Source organism: Vulpes vulpes, chromosome 12 (assembly GCF_048418805.1).
Source record: "Vulpes vulpes isolate BD-2025 chromosome 12, VulVul3, whole genome shotgun sequence".
Lineage (NCBI taxonomy): Eukaryota > Metazoa > Chordata > Mammalia > Carnivora > Canidae > Vulpes > Vulpes vulpes.
In genome coordinates this window covers 163,269,909-163,287,247 of record NC_132791.1, presented here as the reverse complement: position 1 = coordinate 163,287,247, position 17,339 = coordinate 163,269,909, and the positions used below count along the sequence as shown (strand labels likewise).

General features: G+C 55.3%; 1 protein-coding gene and 1 long non-coding RNA gene across 17 annotated transcripts in view; one reads left to right on the top strand and one right to left on the bottom strand.

Annotated features, from left to right (window-relative positions):
• Positions 1-10,621, top strand: part of RERE (arginine-glutamic acid dipeptide repeats) — a 403,339-nt gene extending 392,718 nt beyond the window's left edge. For 9 of the 16 annotated variants that reach the window (XM_026005078.2, XM_072731211.1, XM_072731208.1 and 6 more), the window contains 8 exons: positions 906-1,067; positions 1,787-1,900; positions 2,169-3,493; positions 3,602-3,824; positions 4,187-4,907; positions 6,760-6,906; positions 7,426-7,606; positions 7,934-10,621. In XM_026005078.2, coding sequence (XP_025860863.1) covers positions 906-1,067; positions 1,787-1,900; positions 2,169-3,493; positions 3,602-3,824; positions 4,187-4,907; positions 6,760-6,906; positions 7,426-7,606; positions 7,934-7,967 — 2,907 coding nt within the window. In that variant the 3' untranslated portion in view covers positions 7,968-10,621. Of the gene's footprint in view, positions 1-905; positions 1,068-1,786; positions 1,901-2,168; positions 3,494-3,601; positions 3,825-4,183; positions 4,908-6,759; positions 6,907-7,425; positions 7,607-7,933 lie in introns of all 16 variants that reach the window. The other 7 variants (XM_072731205.1, XM_026005079.2, XM_026005075.2 and 4 more) reach the window with 1 other exon arrangement.
• Positions 10,622-13,845: 3,224 nt separating this feature from the next.
• LOC140594773 (uncharacterized) lies at positions 13,846-17,095 on the bottom strand. The gene is made up of 3 exons (XR_011996040.1): positions 16,964-17,095; positions 15,740-15,948; positions 13,846-15,247 (listed from the first exon to the last, which is right to left on the bottom strand). It is a non-coding gene; the product is annotated as an uncharacterized lncRNA (long non-coding RNA).
• Between the last annotated feature and the right edge of the window lie 244 nt (positions 17,096-17,339).

Sequence of the window (17,339 nt, the reverse complement as noted above, 5' to 3'; positions counted from 1 at the left end):
TGCAGGCTCTCCAAGTCCCCCAACCTTCCTCTGGCCCCTAGGCCCACCACCTGTACTGTGGCATCTCTCTGCTGCTTAAAACTTGCAGGTGTTTTTGGAAACTTGTGGTAAATTTTTCTCCTCACTGTATAGCCCTTTTCATAAAGAGGTTTTGTTTTCCAGGTTGCAAATGTGGCAGCAGGGACCTTTAGGAGCAAGGGTTTTCCCAGGCTGGGAGCTAGGGATGCCACCAACGTCCTTCCTTGTAGCTGGCCTCCCCAGTGGCCCTTTCAGGCATGTGGATGGTACTGTACGCCTTTCTGTGATTTTGTCAAGGCTGTCGGTGCCCTGGCCACCCAGCAGGTGGACCAGTGTGAATCATTGTCCCCCCCATCTCTTCTAAGCCCCATGGCTTTGCAGAAACATGCTTAAGTGCTTGGTGGTTTTAGGAGCTGAGCTATATTATTTGACAGCTTCTCGCTTTGGGTCACTTCTCATCCTGTCAGATGAAATCAGCAGGGGTTTGATTTAGGTTTGGGTGAGGAAGTGGGTGGTTTAAACAGAAAGGGTGAGGTGATTTGAAGCAGAGTGTATGATTGTCATTCCAGAGAACTTCGCAGGTAGGTGGTCCTGGCCGATTTCTGCCGCTCAGAAAGTCTCGCTCATTTCTACCACACAACATCCAAGACAGTCCCTGGAAATGAGTGCTTTCAGTTTAAGAATTGCTGTCTTTTCCATGTGAACCCACCCATTCACCCCCTCCTCCCCTAGCTCCATGTTGACTCCCACACAGCAAGGAAGAGCCAGAGGTGCCTGATGCTGGCCAGGGCCGGGGATTTGCCATAATGCTGGCGGTGGGGTTTGCTCCTAAGGCTCCTGCGTGTGTGTGGGGTCTAGTCTCACCAGCATCCGGTTTGGGTGGGCAGATGTCTACATTGCGCAGTGGTCGAAAGAAGCAGCCAGCCAGCCCTGATGGTCGTACCTCGCCCATCAATGAAGACATCCGCTCTAGTGGCCGGAACTCGCCCAGTGCTGCCAGCACCTCCAGCAATGACAGTAAAGCAGAGACAGTGAAGAAGTCGGCCAAGGTAAAATAAAATTAAAAAAATAAAAAATAAGGGATCCCTGGGTGGCGCAGCGGTTTGGCGCCTGCCTTTGGCCCAGGGCGCGATCCTGGAGACTCAGGATCGAATCCCACGTCAGGCTCCCGGTGCATGGAGCCTGCTTCTCCCTCTGCCTATGTCTCTGCCTCTCTCTCTCTCTCTCACTGTGTGCCTATCATAAATAAATAAAATTAAATTTAAAAAAAAAAAGAAGTCGGCCAAGGTGAGGTGCCCATCCCCCAAAGTAGTGAGGCCTGCTTTGCCCTGCCCTCTTAAACCCCAGGTTTGTGGACTTGATGTTCACCTCCCTCACACACAGGGCTGCACATTATTCCTGTGAGCTTCCCTGGGTATTAGTGTTGCCCTGGACTAGGCCTGCAGAGTGTGGCCTGGAGAGAGGGGATCCAGTGCAGCTTCCAGCACTGACCTTTGGGGGCCATCTCTGCCTTGAGTTTCCCAAGGGCTCGGGGGCAAAGGTTAGGGTGTGATTGGGAAGGCTCCTTCCCCACAAAGCCACGTTATTTCCACCTCCAGATACTTGTTTTTTCCTGGCATCAGCTGGTCCCTTCCAGAGCTTTCTTGCTTCTGGAGATGCAGCTCAGAATTCAGGAGTAAGGTGTTAGCAAACCATCATCATTTACCCCCTGAGGCTAATGGAACACCCTCCCTTGGCCTGATGCCCCTTGTGGGCTTTTCCACTGCAGAAGGTGAAGGAGGAAGCCTCATCCCCCCTTAAGAGCACCAAACGCCAGCGGGAGAAGGTGGCCTCTGATACAGAGGAGGCTGACAGGACCAGCTCCAAGAAGACAAAAACCCAGGTGAGATGCGCAGCTGAGCCACTGTGACTGGAGCTGGCAGCTAATGCTCCTTGAGAGGCCCTGAGCCCAGATTCTCTCTGGGGCCCAGCAGTCTGGAGGGACTTGGAGTGGCTAGAGTCAGAGGAGGGTCAAAGGAGTACCTGCAGTCCCTGGGGCCAGGCTCATGCCTCATTTGCACAGACCTTTGTCGTGTGTCAGGTGCTAGCCGCGCAGGGCAGCCAGAGCCCCTGCTCTGCTAGAGCTTTATCCCTCCCATCTCTGGCCCTAGGAGATCAGCCGGCCCAACTCCCCATCGGAAGGCGAGGGAGAGAGTTCGGACAGCCGCAGTGTCAACGATGAGGGCAGCAGCGACCCCAAAGACATTGACCAGGACAATCGCAGCACGTCCCCCAGCATCCCCAGCCCCCAGGACAACGAGAGTGACTCGGACTCTTCGGCCCAGCAGCAGATGCTGCAGGCTCAGCCCCCAGCCTTGCAGGCTTCCAGTGTGGTCCCTCCGGCTCCCTCCACCGCCCCACCAGGAACCTCTCAGCTCCCCACGCCAGGTCCCACACCCTCTGCCACTGCAGGCCCCCCACAGGGCTCCCCCTCAGCCTCCCAGCCCCCAAGCCAGCCACAGGCTCCAGCGGCTCCTGGTCCCCACGCTCATATCCAGCAGGCACCCACCCTGCACCCCCAGAGGCTGCCCTCACCACATCCCCCACTCCAACCTCTGACCGTGCCAGCTGGGCAGACCTCCGCCCCACCTCACAGCCAGCCCCCGCTGCATAGCCAGGGCCCAAGTGGCCCTCATAGCCTCCAGGCCGGGCCCCTGCTACAGCACCCAGGCCCCCCTCAGCCCTTTAGTCTCCCTCCCCAGGCCTCTCAGGCATCAACTCTCCCTCATGCCTCCCTGCAGCCCACAGCCTCACAGTCAGCACTGCAGCCCCAGCAGCCCCCAAGGGAGCAGCCGCTGCCACCAGCCCCCTTGGCCATGCCTCACATCAAGCCCCCACCCACCACGCCCATCCCCCAGCTGCCGGCCCCGCAAGCCCACAAGCACCCACCTCATCTCTCGGGGCCCTCACCCTTCTCCATGAACGCCAACCTCCCACCCCCTCCAGCACTGAAACCCCTGAGCTCCCTGTCCACACACCATCCCCCTTCTGCCCATCCCCCTCCCCTACAGCTCATGCCTCAGAGCCAGCCCCTGCCCTCCTCCCCTGCACAGCCCCCAGTGCTGACCCAGAGCCAGAGCCTGCCCCCTGCTGCTGCTGCTCACCCCCCAGCAGGCCTCCACCAGGTGCCCCCCCAGCCCTCATTTGCTCAGCACCCCTTTGTCCCTGGGGGGACACCCATCACCCCTCCAACCTGCTCTTCCACCTCCACGCCACCTGCGGGACCCGGCCCTTCAGCCCAGCCTCCGTGCTCTGCTGCTGTTTCTTCGGGAGGCAGCATACCCGGGGGGACAGCCTGCCCGCTCCCCACTGTCCAGATCAAGGAAGAGGCTCTGGATGATGCAGAGGAGCCCGAGAGCCCACCTCCACCACCTAGGAGCCCGTCCCCTGAGCCTACCGTGGTGGATACCCCCAGCCATGCCAGCCAGTCAGCCAGGTACTGGCTTCCCAGGAATGTGGACATGGCCAGGGCAGGGACAGGCTGGGCATCAGGGGCAGGCTGCAGTCCTGGCAGGGCCCCAGTGAGAGATGTGGCCTTCCTTAGGTTCTACAAACACCTGGACCGTGGTTACAACTCATGTGCGCGGACGGACCTGTATTTCATGCCTCTGGCGGGATCCAAACTGGCCAAGAAGAGGGAGGAGGCCATCGAAAAGGCCAAACGGGAGGCTGAGCAGAAAGCACGAGAGGAACGGGAACGTGAGAAGGAGAAGGAGAAAGAGCGCGAGCGGGAACGAGAGCGGGAGCGGGAGGCAGAGAGAGCAGCTGTGAGTTGGGGGTCAGCCAGGCCACGGGGGGTGGGGGGGTGGTCCCTCTATAGCTCTGTACTGTGGCTTACTCTCTCAGATACACACTCACACGCTTGTGGGTGTTCTTTTTGTCTCTCAGATACACGGCCCTATCTAGGGCACAGGGGAAGTCATAGGCACAAAGCAGATTGTCCTAGCAGGGTCTGGACCAGTCCTTGCAGCTCAAGCCTGTCCCAGGCCATGGTTGGGGCCTGCTCTTGGTGTCGAGGTGGAGGGATCAACTGGTCCTCCTGCTGGTCAGTGCAGGATGGCAGCAGGGCCAGGCTCAGACCCCTGGACAGCTAGGAATATGCCCCTCACATCTTCCTTTCCTTCAGCAGAAGGCGTCCAGCTCAGCCCATGAGGGCCGCCTCAGCGACCCCCAGCTCAGTGGTCCTGGCCACATGCGGCCATCCTTCGAGCCGCCACCAACCACCATTGCTGCGGTGCCTCCATACATCGGGCCCGACACACCTGCCCTTCGGACTCTGAGCGAGTACGCTCGGCCCCACGTCATGTCACCCACTAATCGCAACCACCCCTTCTACATGCCCCTCAACCCCACTGATCCCCTGCTGGCCTACCACATGCCTGGCCTCTACAACGTGGACCCCACCATCCGTGAGCGGGAGCTCCGGGAGCGGGAGATCCGGGAGCGGGAGATCCGGGAGCGGGAGCTACGGGAGAGGATGAAGCCAGGCTTCGAGGTGAAGCCCCCAGAGCTGGACCCCCTGCACCCAGCCACCAACCCCATGGAGCACTTCGCCCGGCACAGCGCCCTCACCATCCCCCCCACTGCGGGCCCCCACCCTTTTGCTTCTTTCCACCCGGGCCTGAACCCCCTGGAGAGGGAGAGACTGGCCCTGGCGGGCCCCCAGCTGCGGCCTGAGATGAGCTACCCTGATAGACTGGCAGCCGAGCGGATCCACGCTGAGCGCATGGCCTCGCTGACCAGCGACCCTCTGGCCCGCCTGCAGATGTTCAACGTGACTCCGCACCATCACCAGCACTCACACATCCACTCGCACCTCCACCTCCACCAGCAGGACCCCCTCCACCAAGGTGGGTGCCCGCCCTCCAGGCTGGGCTATGAGGGGGCACTGTGGGTTGAGCTCTGGTTATGATAAGGTGCAGGCCAGAGACAGAGCCACTATCCAATAGCAGAGACGGTTCTTTCCTAAAGGAATCCCTCATCCTTGATCTGAGAATAGTCTACATCTGTCTGGAAATCCTCTCACTTCTTTACTCACCCGCTGCCTCTGTCTTTGCCCAGCCCCCCAGTCCTCCAGAGCTGCCAGTCCCCAGAATGCTGAGTCACCCTGGGGCCCTCTGCTTGCAGTTTGCTGGATGAAGCTTGTGTTCCTGGCCCTGTGCCTCCAGTGCTGGGGATGGTGGGAAGCAGCCTGTGCTCACTGAATTGGGTTAAAGGTGGAAGGTGGGGCCTGAGGGGCAAGGAACCCAATGGAGGCTAGTGGGACACCCAGGAGGCTCTAGAGCATCTCCCAGTGATAGAAACCAACAGTCCTCCCATTCCCATTGGGGAACAGGACCACCCTGGCCTGTCCACTCCAAGAATGGGAGTTCCCGCAGCCCTGCTGACTGGCCAACCAGGCTGAAGGCAGACACAGACACAGTTTCTCCTCTGTCTGTAGCTCTGTAGCCCTGCTAGAAGGGGTGGGAGGAGCTGTACCTGCACCCTGGGACCCAGGCCTGCCGTGGAGCCCCATGGCACAGCCCACGCTGCATGCAGGACTTCTGAGGGCAAACCTCTCTCCATGCAGGGAAGGAGGGGGACAGAGCAGGGCCCAGAAGTGGAGAAGGCAGCATCTGGCTCCCTACCTGTGCCCCCAACCCTGATGTGGGGAGCCTGGACTCTATACAGGCAGTTGGTTCTGGGGAAGCCAAGGAGCTGTCACTTTCACCCATGGTCTTGACACCTGGAGCTTTGATGCCCCCCAGCATGGGCTGTCTAAGCCCCAGTATAACCAGTGGATGTGTCTTCATGCTTAATGTCTTAATGCTGTATGGGGACAGGGAGTTATTCGTTCATACAACATTCATCCATTTGATAAATAGTTATGGAGCATCTGTGATGTGTCAGGCACAGCAGTAGATGATGACAACAGCCCTGTCCACCTTCCCAATCTGGAGGCAGGAAGTCGGTGTGTCTTGGAGAGAGCAAAGCAGTCAGTGTTCTGGAGGACAGCTAGCAAGGGAAAGGGAACAGGGGAGCTGGGCACAAGGTTGCAGTTAGAAAGCCATGAGAAAGCCTCATCAAGAAGGTAACTTTGGAGCAGGCTTGAAGGTGGGAAGAGACATGTGCAGGGAGGGAGGGTGGCTGGGGCACAGGGGCTGAGAGGAGAGAGCAGGGTTTGGTAAGCCTTGTCCCTGCCAGTGGCACCCTGCCAACAGCATGCAGCATCTGGCATCCCCCAATCTGCTGAACCCCTCCTGTGGGTTCTGTGGGTGAAGGGCCAGGGAAGCAGCTCTGGGGAGCGTTGCCAATCCAGCCAGCAACTGGGTTGAGGAACACTGTCTATGGCAGGACTGGAGTGGCCCCAGGGTCCTTCTGGAGCTGACAGGTACAGGGCAGGTCTAAGGTCTAGGGCTTTGGCCAGGCAGGTTCTAATGATCAAGCATCATCAACAAAACAGCATAGGGAAGATGCTGCCTGTAGGGGTACTCAAGAACAAGAGGAGGAAATAGTATGTACCTTTATCTCTCTGTTACTTTCTGGAACTTTACTATAGGTTGGAGTGGGGGCAGCCACTTGGGGTCAGGATTTTTGGTGGCCCTGGTGGCCAGGAGCTGGCTGTGGTGAGGAAGTCACTGGTAGTTAACGGCCAACAAGGGCAGACGCAGAGAACCCCAGAGCTCTGCACCACTTGCATCTGGACTTCTGCCCCTCTCTTAGGTTCAGCAGGCCCAGTGCACCCGCTGGTCGACCCCCTGACCGCTGGCCCTCACCTGGCTCGCTTTCCCTATCCCCCTGGCACCCTCCCCAACCCTCTGCTTGGACAGCCCCCCCATGAGCACGAGATGCTTCGTCATCCAGTTTTTGGTAAGCATGCACCTGGGGACGGAGGGTTCCAGTGTGAGAGTTGGGTTTGGTATCTGATGTCTGTTCATTCATTCATTCATCCATGTGTTCAGCAAATACCTCCTGTGTGCCAGGAGTCCACTGGGGAGCAAGGCAGGCAAACCCCTGCCCTCAGAGAGCTGGGGCTGGATGGGTCTGAATGCCTAATAAGAGCAGGATCAAGACAATGCGATGTAAAGGAGTGACAGAGGCAGTGAATTTACACTGAGGGTTCAGGGTGGGCCTCCATGAAGAAGAGCCTGAGGATGAGGGAATGCATATTCTATCTTCCCCTGACCTCCACCCCAGGCTCAGGAGATCCACGGGGCAGTACCTTGGGCCTTCTTTCTCTCCTGGGGGGCTCTGCTCCATGGGTCCCTACAGAGTAAGTAGTCTCTTGCTCCTCCCCTCAGGAGGTTATCTCCTGACCTGACCTCTTGCCGGCCTCGTCCTGGCCACTCCCTGGCCTTTCTGTATCGAAGGCTGTTTTGTGTTTGGCAGGTACTCCCTACCCCCGAGACCTGCCCGGGGCCATCCCACCCCCCATGTCTGCAGCCCACCAGCTGCAGGCCATGCATGCCCAGTCGGCAGAGCTGCAGAGACTGGCCATGGAACAGCAATGGCTGCATGGACACCCCCACATGCATGGTGGCCACCTACCAAGTCAGGAAGATTATTACAGGTGAGGTGGGGAGAGTCCAGAAGGGAGTGGGCTCGCTGTCTGACCCCACCTGTGGGCCACTAACCCTGCCTAATGGTCTCCCCTCCTAGCCATGCCCACAGTGCTCCTCCCATATCAGCAAGTGCCAGACTCCTCCCTATGGCTCTGCAGGCCCTGACCTCTTGGCACTGGAGGATTCTCCCACAGAGCCATATTGGTGGGAGGGAGAGGAAGGGAGGGTCACCTGCATGGGAGGCCACTCTGGTCATCTGCACCCTTGAGCTGCATGCCTGGTCCCACCTGCCCAGGTCTGGTGCTGAATACTTTCTCCTTTTGTTTTCTTTCTAGTCGACTGAAGAAAGAAGGTGACAAGCAGTTATAAGTTATTTATTTGTTAGTGCTGGCTGTGGAAACCCCAGTTCTTGGGGGGAGAAACAGGACTTTTTACATACGATATGAGCTACAAAAGAAAAAGAATATCTTCTAAAGATTTCTTTATATATTTAAAAACCCCACAACTAAAAATGTTATCAGCATAATAGTGTTTGTTTGTAGAGAGGATTCCTTGAGACTGGTTTGGGTCTCCCTGCATGACAGTCCCCCAGAAACTTAGTCCTGGACTGGACTGAACATTCAGAAAACTTTCCCTGCAATCTTGGGGTTTGGCTTTAGTTTTCTTTTCCTTCCTTGATTTCTTGGTAGGTGCTAGAATCCAGTTCACACCCTTCACTGTGCGTGCAGACACACTCAGTTATGTGTGTTCCAGAACCCACGAGGTTTGCAGATAGGTGGCATATGAGTTTGGAATCCAAGAGCTATAATTTTTAAAAAAAAAAAAAAAAAAAAACTTTTATTTTAATACATTGTAGGAGATCTTCATAATTTGAGAAAGTTCTGCAGCATGGCTTTTTACGTCTGTAAATAAATAATTTTAGAATGGCATTTTTTTTCTTCCACAAACTATTCTGATCTATTTTTTCCAGCCATGTCACTAATTGTGAATTCCTACCAGCTATTGACAGAATACAGAGTTGATTTTTTAATAAAAAGTTATATATAATTATCCCTTTAATTAAAGGGAACAGATGGGCGTTACTAATTGCAAACGGGCAGAGGCTTGGGACACGGTGTGGTCACAGCAGTGAGCATCCAGGGGTCTGCAGGGACAATGTTACAGACCATTTCTTTGATTTGCTGCCTTGATTTTCACTTCTGTCTCTTCCTAGCTTGTGCTTTGCCAGAGGTCCAGATATCTGTTAGATGAAACCTTTTTTATTTTGTACCAGGAGTGCAAGAGTTAAATGTCCACTTTGTTCTGTTTCTGCATGATAGAAAGCACATGTTTCTGTGTGTCTGATTGTAGATTTCCTTACAGATTTCTATGCACACACATTTGGTTGTTCTGGATGAACTGCCTTTTTAAGTACTCTTATGATTTCATGAACATTCTAGAAAATTCAAGAAAACATGATTCCCTACAAAAAAATTCACAGCACACACACTTGCCAAAGGAATCTGTTTAAAAAACAAAAACAAAAACAAAAAAACCTGCCCTTTTGTGTGTGTTATCGTCGGGATCTTCCTGTGGGAAGGCCAGGCCATCCTGGCCACATAGCTGGAAGCCACTTTAGAGCGAGGGAGGCCCAGGAGTTGGCATGGTTGTGGGTGGTGGCCTGTGCATCTCCCCCAGGAACAGGTCCGTGCATGGTGACCCACATCAGACAGGGATACCATTTAAGTCCCACTGTTCCTTCTGGGTGTAGGAATGAGAGTTGCAGCTGCCGACGTGGGATGAGAAGGCAAGCTTCCTTCCACCTGGGAGCTGCCACTCTAGGGCTCTGGCCATTCTGCAGAAGACCCACCTCTCCTTTCTAAGCCAAGGGCATGGTGTGCTTTCTCCAGGGTGGAGGGATGGGGGGACCTGGGGATGTGTGCACCTGGAGATCAGTCCTTCTGTCAGGGTGTGATCTTTCCTGCTTCTCCCCCCTCAGACTCTTGAGGGCCACCCCTGCTGTTGTAAGTCCCATCTGAGAGCTGCTACAACATGAGGCAGAGCGCCCAAGGGTCAGTGGGTGCGGCAGTGTGGCCAGGACCAGAGGCCCGCACATTGAGCCAGAAGCCAGCAGGCATTAGCTCAGATTCAGGTTCTGGACTCACACTTGCATCAGGGGTATTTCCATTTCTATTAAAACTATGTTTGGTTTCAGATGGGACAGACAGGATTGTTTTGTCTGCTGGGAATCCTCTGGATATGTTTGTCGTTTTTCTCTTTAATTTTCTCCCGTTCATTTCTGCCTTAACTCTAGCTCCTTAGAGAGAGGCAAACTCAAAGGAGCCGTGTGTCCAGACTCGGGCCAGGCCTCAAGGGCAGGAGGCACTTGTCTCCCCTGGAGGCAGGTGGCCCTCCTGCCCGAGGCCCCTCCTCTGCATCTTTGTTTTCCTTTGGGTGGAACACAGTGTCTGCCATTCAGTTAGACCTTCTTGATCGCCTCTCTGTGTATCCATTTTTCCAAAGAAGAGACATAGTGAAGTACTTGGAAGTCTCTACTTGAAGACTGTCTGAAGGTGTTTGCTCTTTAACGTTTTGGTTTTCCCCCATATCCCAAGGTGAAGCACTGAGATTCTTCCATTTAAGAACCTAAGACCTGAAACCCTCACTGGTCAGCTACGGTGTGTTTAGGAGGCCCCAGACCTTCACAGTGTCTTTGAAGCCCGACCCCTTGGTTTCCTTTTGGATTTTCCTTCCTTTTGTTTGAAGTTTGGTTTTGCTTTTCTGTGTTTTGTACGTATCTTGTTGAATGTTGTCAAGATTGAGCTTCACATTTCACTGCAGCAGCAGAGCAGAGTGTACATTCTGATTTGCTACGTTTATATATATCTTGAAGCTAAATGTATATATGAGTAGTTTGCCATGAGATAACACAGTGTAAACAGAGTAGACACCCAGAAATCGTGACTTCTGTGTTCTCTCCATTTGAGTATTTTGTAATTTTTTTGAAATATTTGTGGACATAAATAAAACCAAGCTACACTACAGCAGCTGGGTGTGGACCAGTGGACTGTGTCTCATTCCTGGGAGTGGGTGGGGATCTTGGCAGTTACCTCTACTTGGGTCTCCCGGGGTTGGGGAAAGAGCAGAGGGGAGAGTTCAGTTCTCAGCTGTTTCTGGCACACCACTTGCCTAACTTCCAAAGCAACTTCCAGAATGATTCTTCTTTGCCATGTCTGGTAAGAAGGATTTCTCTAGTGAATGCTCTCAGGGATGCTCCCAACCTGCTGGCTTGAGATAATCAGGACCTGTGGTGAGCTTACCCAAGCAGCAGAATGGGCCTGGGGGATGATAACACTGGAACCAGGGACACCCTCTCCTCACTCAAGGTTCCTTTCTTCCCCTGCCACTCACCCACACTTCAAATCTGTAGACCCCCTCCAAGGTGAAGGAGCATATACATCCTTCCCCGCTTAGAGGAGAGGTCTTTAGTCGCCCCCCACCCCCTGCAGTGGGCTCCTACATTTGTTCCTCTCTGCCACCTCCCTGAAGCCTGCCAGTGTGCTAACCAGCCCTCAGAGTCGCCCTCCAGTGTTGGGGATGCATTCTAGCTCCCGAGGGCCAAGCGGTGCAGCAGATGGCCTGTGGGATATGGGTGTGGCTGTGAGGGGGCAGCAGTCAGCGGGTTCAGACTGTGCTCTCAGAGACTGTCCACGGCATTTTCGTAAAATTCCAATACCATCCCATTCCATCCGGAATAGGGGTTTCTAGATGCCCTGGGAGATTGGGCAAAAGCAACCCTATTGGAAAACAGACCAGGCCAACTCTGCCTGCTGGGGACCTGCTCGTGTCAACACTACCTGATTGAGGATGAGAAGGCTTCGCCAACCAGAGTCCCAAGTGGCATATACATAGATGCCCTAGAGACAGTTCCCGTGTCCTCTGACATGGGTCCAGCGACTGGGGGTAGCTGGGGGAGACGAACCTGAGGGGTCTGCAGAGTAGGCATGGGGGGCGGGGTACAAGTAGTTGACCTTCTGGGTCTTGGATGAAAAGGCAGGACGGAAGAGGCAGGGGGAGGGAGGGAAAGGAGGAGCCATCAGAACCCAGGTGCCTTCTTGGCTGGTCTCTTAGACTGTGCTTTTTATGAAATAGTGTTTTGTGGGCACAAATGTCTGAACTACAAATTCCAAGTAGGTTGAATGATAAGACATCAGTGTCTGAAAAGATACATAGATCTTTGCTGCAGAAGGGACCCCCCCAGAGCCATCCAGGCTGTGATGGTTTCTCAGGTGTGGACAACTGTGGCTGCTGTCCCCACAGTGCCATCACCCTTCCTGAGTGGAGCGCCTGCAGCAGCAGACAGTGGCTGGATTCATGAGGAGAGGAGGGTGAAGCATCTGCTGTCCAGCCATGGTGCCGTAGCCAGGCCCTCCTTGCCTCTTGCCCCTAGAGTCCTTGTGAATGGATCCCTGGCTTGGCCAGCAGCCCCTCTGGTTCTGCTGCAACATGAGCTAAGAAAACATCCCTCACAGGCCTGGTGCATGAATTGGTGTGTTGATACATATGTCTGGTAAGTCCAGGGGGTCAGGGCAGCTCCCTCAGGCCCCACGGGTGTAAATCGAGGCCCCTTACCCACAGGGTGAGGATGCACGACAGAGCGATCAGCAGTGACCTCCCACGTGGACACAGAAGACACTCAAATACCAAGAATGCTGAGCCAGTTTCGGACGCTGGGGCTAATGAATGACTATGACGGCTGGAGTGCGGCTGGAGTACTTCATTGCGGAAGTGCACGGGACATTTGGGGAGACGCCCCCTTGCCAGTCCCTGGCAGCCACAAGGTGGCACCTTGAGCACTTTGGCCTGGCACCAAAACGGACTTCAGCTATCACCCTCTCCCGGCCAAGCCAGTCGGCTCCTGGACTCAAAAGCTGTGGAATCCGAATAGGACCAGTTACTCCAGATACCTGGGGTCAAGCTACAGGCCCCAATACCAGCAGAAGTATCAGTCCTGCACTTGTCCCCTGAGCTGTGGAGACAGCAAGAGGCAGAGGGACCCTCAGCCCTCCTCCCCCCTCCCAGGGAGAATCGGCCAGATGCCCGCGGGGGAGGCAGCCCACAGGGTTGGCTGTCCAGTTGGACCCCTCAGGCTGCAGCATAAAGCGAGCTCTGGGGTCCTGGAGCTCCCGGTGGAAGGCAGAGCCTGGCAGGCGCCGGGCTGTCGGAGCTACGGTGTCTATCATGGTGAAGCCCATGGCCCAGGAGCAGCACGGGCTTTCCCACCGGCCTTGCCCACCCTCACCGGGTTCTCTGTCCTGTGTTCTTGGCCCCTGGAAGACTCAGTATCTGGGGTGTCCTTTCCCTGGATCCTCACAGGGTTCCCAGCTGCCATGGGGGGGCCTGCAGCCCACATTTCGGGCTCTGATTCTCTGACCCAAGGCAGCTCCTCTGGTAGCTGTCTCTGCCAGGAACAGCTTCCAAGTCTTGTGTAATTGTTTTCTTCTGGAAAATTAAGGACCCAGGCTGCAGAGGCTGTACCCTTGACCCCCCCACACCCCGACCCAGCTCTGCACCTGCGTGGGCGTCCTGACTGCCTACCTTGAGTGCCAGGTTCCAGTGTGCGGAAGGCACTTGCTTTGCAAATACTTGCTAACTGACTGAACAGGCCCCCGCAGAGGAAGGATCCTCCGGATGTGCTGTTGAGCCGTCGGCACAGGGGACCAGCTAGAAGGGCCTCTGGCTCCATCCAGGGAGCTGGTCACTACTGGGGCACCTGAAGTGATCCCCCCTTTCTCCCTCAACTTTCAATCCCGCCTCCCCTGACCACTTGTGTCTGCCCTAGGATCTCAACAGCCCCTCTGGCTCCATCCCTAGTCTGCCCTCTTCTTCAATATTTGGGCAGGGAGAGGAGATCTGCATCACAGTGGTGGCCTCTGTTGAAACCCCTAGGGCGTGGACACCCAATGTAGTGAATTAGATTAAAAACAGAACATTAAGGCACTTCTCAGAAGACCCTTCCAGCCTGGGGAGGGCAGAGTGTTTAAGAGCTGGCGTCTTCTGTGTCCATCAGTTGTCACTCCCAGGTCCCCTCTGCTCCCCTTATTTGCATGAGCTCTGTTTCAAGTCATGGCACAGAATAGATTTGGAACTTGGTCCTCGCTACCACTCTTGTCCTGACCACCAGGTGGCAGTGTCTGCAAAGTCTTGGCATCACTCTTCTCCACGTGCAGGGACCCAAGTCCCCACCCAAGCGACGAAGGGAGAGGCATGTGGGACTGATGCTATGTATTTTGTAAAAGAACAGATGTTTCCTGGGCACAAGCAGCCAGAGATGAGAGGTGGAGTGTTTGGAGCAAAGGGCCACTGGAACAGGTCACAGCAGGAGTGTGGGTGAGAGATGGCAGGAAAGGGGGGACCTGGGGGCTGCAGGGGCACTGGCAGGGCCCAGCATGGATATTATGGCAGGGAAAGGCTGTTGGGAGGACAGGAGGTGCCCCTCTTTTGTTTTCAGCTGCATCCCCCCATGCTGGGCCATATATTATAGGTGCTCAGTAAACATTTGCTGAGTAGCAATCACCCATGAGCCCCTCAGCAGTGATGATGTCCAGCATGCTGGCCACAGAAGCCCCCCGGAGAGTCTCCTGAGCTGCCGCTGCCTTAAGGGTCCTGTGCCCCAAGTGTGCCTCCATCTCAGGATATCTGTTCCTCTCCTCCCCCGAGTTCCAGGAAGAGGGTCCTCGGGTGATCTCCAACCTGCTCACAGCTATGACAGGGTACAGCATACACCTACAGACCCTGCAAACATGACTTGAACGTAATATGAAGCCAAGCATGTCACCACACAGTGGGCCCTAGCAGTTGCCAGTTCTGGCACATTCCAGGGAAGCCACCTCCATTCCTTCAATACCTGTGGTCCAGAACACCACCTTGCCCACTCTGTATCCCAGACCAGGGTCCAGTGTTAGTCTAACAGTCTGGGAAGAAGGAATCAGACGGCGAAGGCTGTGGTTTCATGATTGGCCCCCTTGGCGCCATGTTCAGTGTCTGCTCTAGATGCTGTGGGCTGCGGGCAGAGGCAGTGGTGTATACATTCCCAGACAGCGTCAAGGGACGAGAGTTGATTTTCCAGGTTTACTGAGCGGAAAGTATGGAGTGGCATCCGTGAGGAGTGTCTGGTTTTAGTGGCTTGGGGAGTGTCCGCCTCCTCACGGGCCCACGAAGCAAAGGCTTCCTTTACCTTTCCTCATTGTGGCCAGGTGGAGACAGGTTGCAGGGAAGGACACCTGCCGCTCAGCATTTGCCCAGAAACATTAAGCGGGGTGAGGTCTGGAGTCAGATTCCCTGGTTCAAGGGTGCGACCCTGTGTGACCTAGGCCAGGCACTTAGTATGCTTGTGTCGGGATCCAGGTCTGCCTGCCATAGTGGCTCCTCCTCCTAGTCGGGAGGATGAAGCCAGAAGACTACACAGGCATGTAGCTCACTGCAGGGCCTGTCCTAGGACTTGGGGACCTGCAAGCAGTGGTCACCATCCTCATCATCATCACAGCTCCATTGTTAAGAGACTGATTCTCTGAGATCTGGAAGTCAAGCGGGCATGGCTCTCAGCAAGTCCCAGGCCTCACGGTTTCGGATCCAGTGGTTGCTCCCACTGCCATCTGCTGAGAACAGACCTGAATGAAGGTCAAGAGCAGCGTTTGGGTGCAGGCCCGAGGGCGGCCAGGGCTCTGCTCAGCCACTGACTCTGTGCAGATTCCCACATGTAAGAGCAATCTTTGTTTACTTATTAGAAAGTTCTAGGAAGAAGGCCCAAGGTTTGGCAAGCCAGGAGTGAGAGGGGAGCTTCCCTGCTCCTTTTATCTGCTCAAAGATTTGACCATTTTGGGCTAAAGCATCCCAGACCAGGTGACAGCCATCTGACGCCACATTTTCTAAAACATCTAAAGCTCTTGTGAACGATATAAATGCAAGGAGGAGTAGTCTGCAGTCCCAGGAAAAGCATGGGACTAACAGGAGGCCCAAAGGAATTGTGTGACTTTGAAAAGTTACCTAAATTCTCTCTACTTCACCTACACGTGGAGCAGGGAAGATGAGACCTGCCTCACTTAGCTTGTAACCACCAAGGGTAAAACGGCATGACACGAAGGCACAGAAAGAGGACTCACTGGTTCCAACCAGGGCGAGCTGCACAGAGGATGTGGCATTTGGACGGATCTAAGTCGCTGGGCAGTGAAGAGGTAGAAAGACTTCATCTGCGGGAAGAGCATGAGCACAGGCACGAAGGGCATCTTCCAGGGTAGAAGGGGCTCTGTGGCTGTGGTCCTGGAGGCTGGAGCTGTGCAGAAGGCCATGGGCTCGGGAAGACAGGCAGGGCCTGGGATGGGCATGAGGAGTTTAGACCCAGTTCCTCAGGCTCTGAGAAGCCCCCAGAAAGTGTTAAGGGGAAGGGATGTGCTCAGGCACGTGCATAGCTCCCCCGGCTGCAGAGTGGAGGCTGGACAGGGAGGGTCGACTGGAGGCAAGTGGGCAGAGATCCTTGGCCAGATGTGAGGGCAGAGAGGAGGTGCCTGGGCTCCAGGGACCTCGCAGGAGCCACCTTAGCTCCAGGAGGACAGCAGGCAATGGCACTGGGGGAGACCATGGCCCACGTGGGGAGGTAGGTAAGGTGCTCTGCAGAGGGTTGGAGGCTTTACACCCACTGTCCCTGACCTGTCAAAAAAATGATGGGACATGTCAATTGCCCATAAACCCCAGATTCTCCTCAGAGGCTGGCCATGGCCCTAGGACCCCCATTGCTTTTGGGGGAGGGGTTGTGATCAGTTTCTCCTATATATCCCCAAAATATAGGGACCATGCAGTGAAGGTGCCAGGGGCTGGGCCCAGTTCCAGTGCCACGGGCAGGCACAACAGTGACAGGCCATGACCCACCCCTCACGGTCCACACAGCCAGCACTCAACAGTCTGGGGACAGGAGCCCACCCGGCGGCACGGGGAAGGGGCCTCAAGTGATGGAAGATGGTGAGAAACCACCCGGCGAAGGACCTTGACACTCACAGGAAGTCAGAGATTCATCCAGTTCCATCCACCGGAAGATGGTGGGTGCAGGCAGTGGGTCAAGTCAGAGGGTAGGTATGCGTTCACCCAGGCATCTCCATCTGGAGGTTCTCACCTTACTGGGCATACTATGGCCCAAGCATTTTGGAGCCTACGATCCCTCGAACACACCAAGCACACTCCCACTTCAGTTCTCCAATATCTTCCCCTCTCCACCAGGGCATTGCTCAAACAGCATCTCTCCAAAAAGGATGCCCCCTTTTCCCTAGCAGAGCCCACTCCCCAGGCCCGTCACCCCATCCTCCTGCCCTGCTTGTGACCTTCATAGCACTTACCGCCATCTTCAGGCACAGACCTCAGTGTACTGTCTGCCTCTTCCTACATCAGCTCCACGAGGGCAGAGACTTGCTCACAGTTGGACCCCAGCACCTACCACTGCCTGCACACCCAGGGCACTCGATGGGTATCTGTAGGGTGGGTGGGTGGGTGGGTGGATGGATGGATGGATATATGGATGAGTGGGTGGGTGGGTGGGAGAATGGATGAGTGAATGAATACAAGGCCTTCTGACCCAAACACATCATATACTCTAACTCCATTCTGGGATGCAACGCACAGTTAGATCAGGTTCTCTGCACCTCAGTGCGATTGACGTCAGGGGCTGGAACAGTCTACATTGTGGGGACTGTCCTGTGCACTGTACAAGGTTTA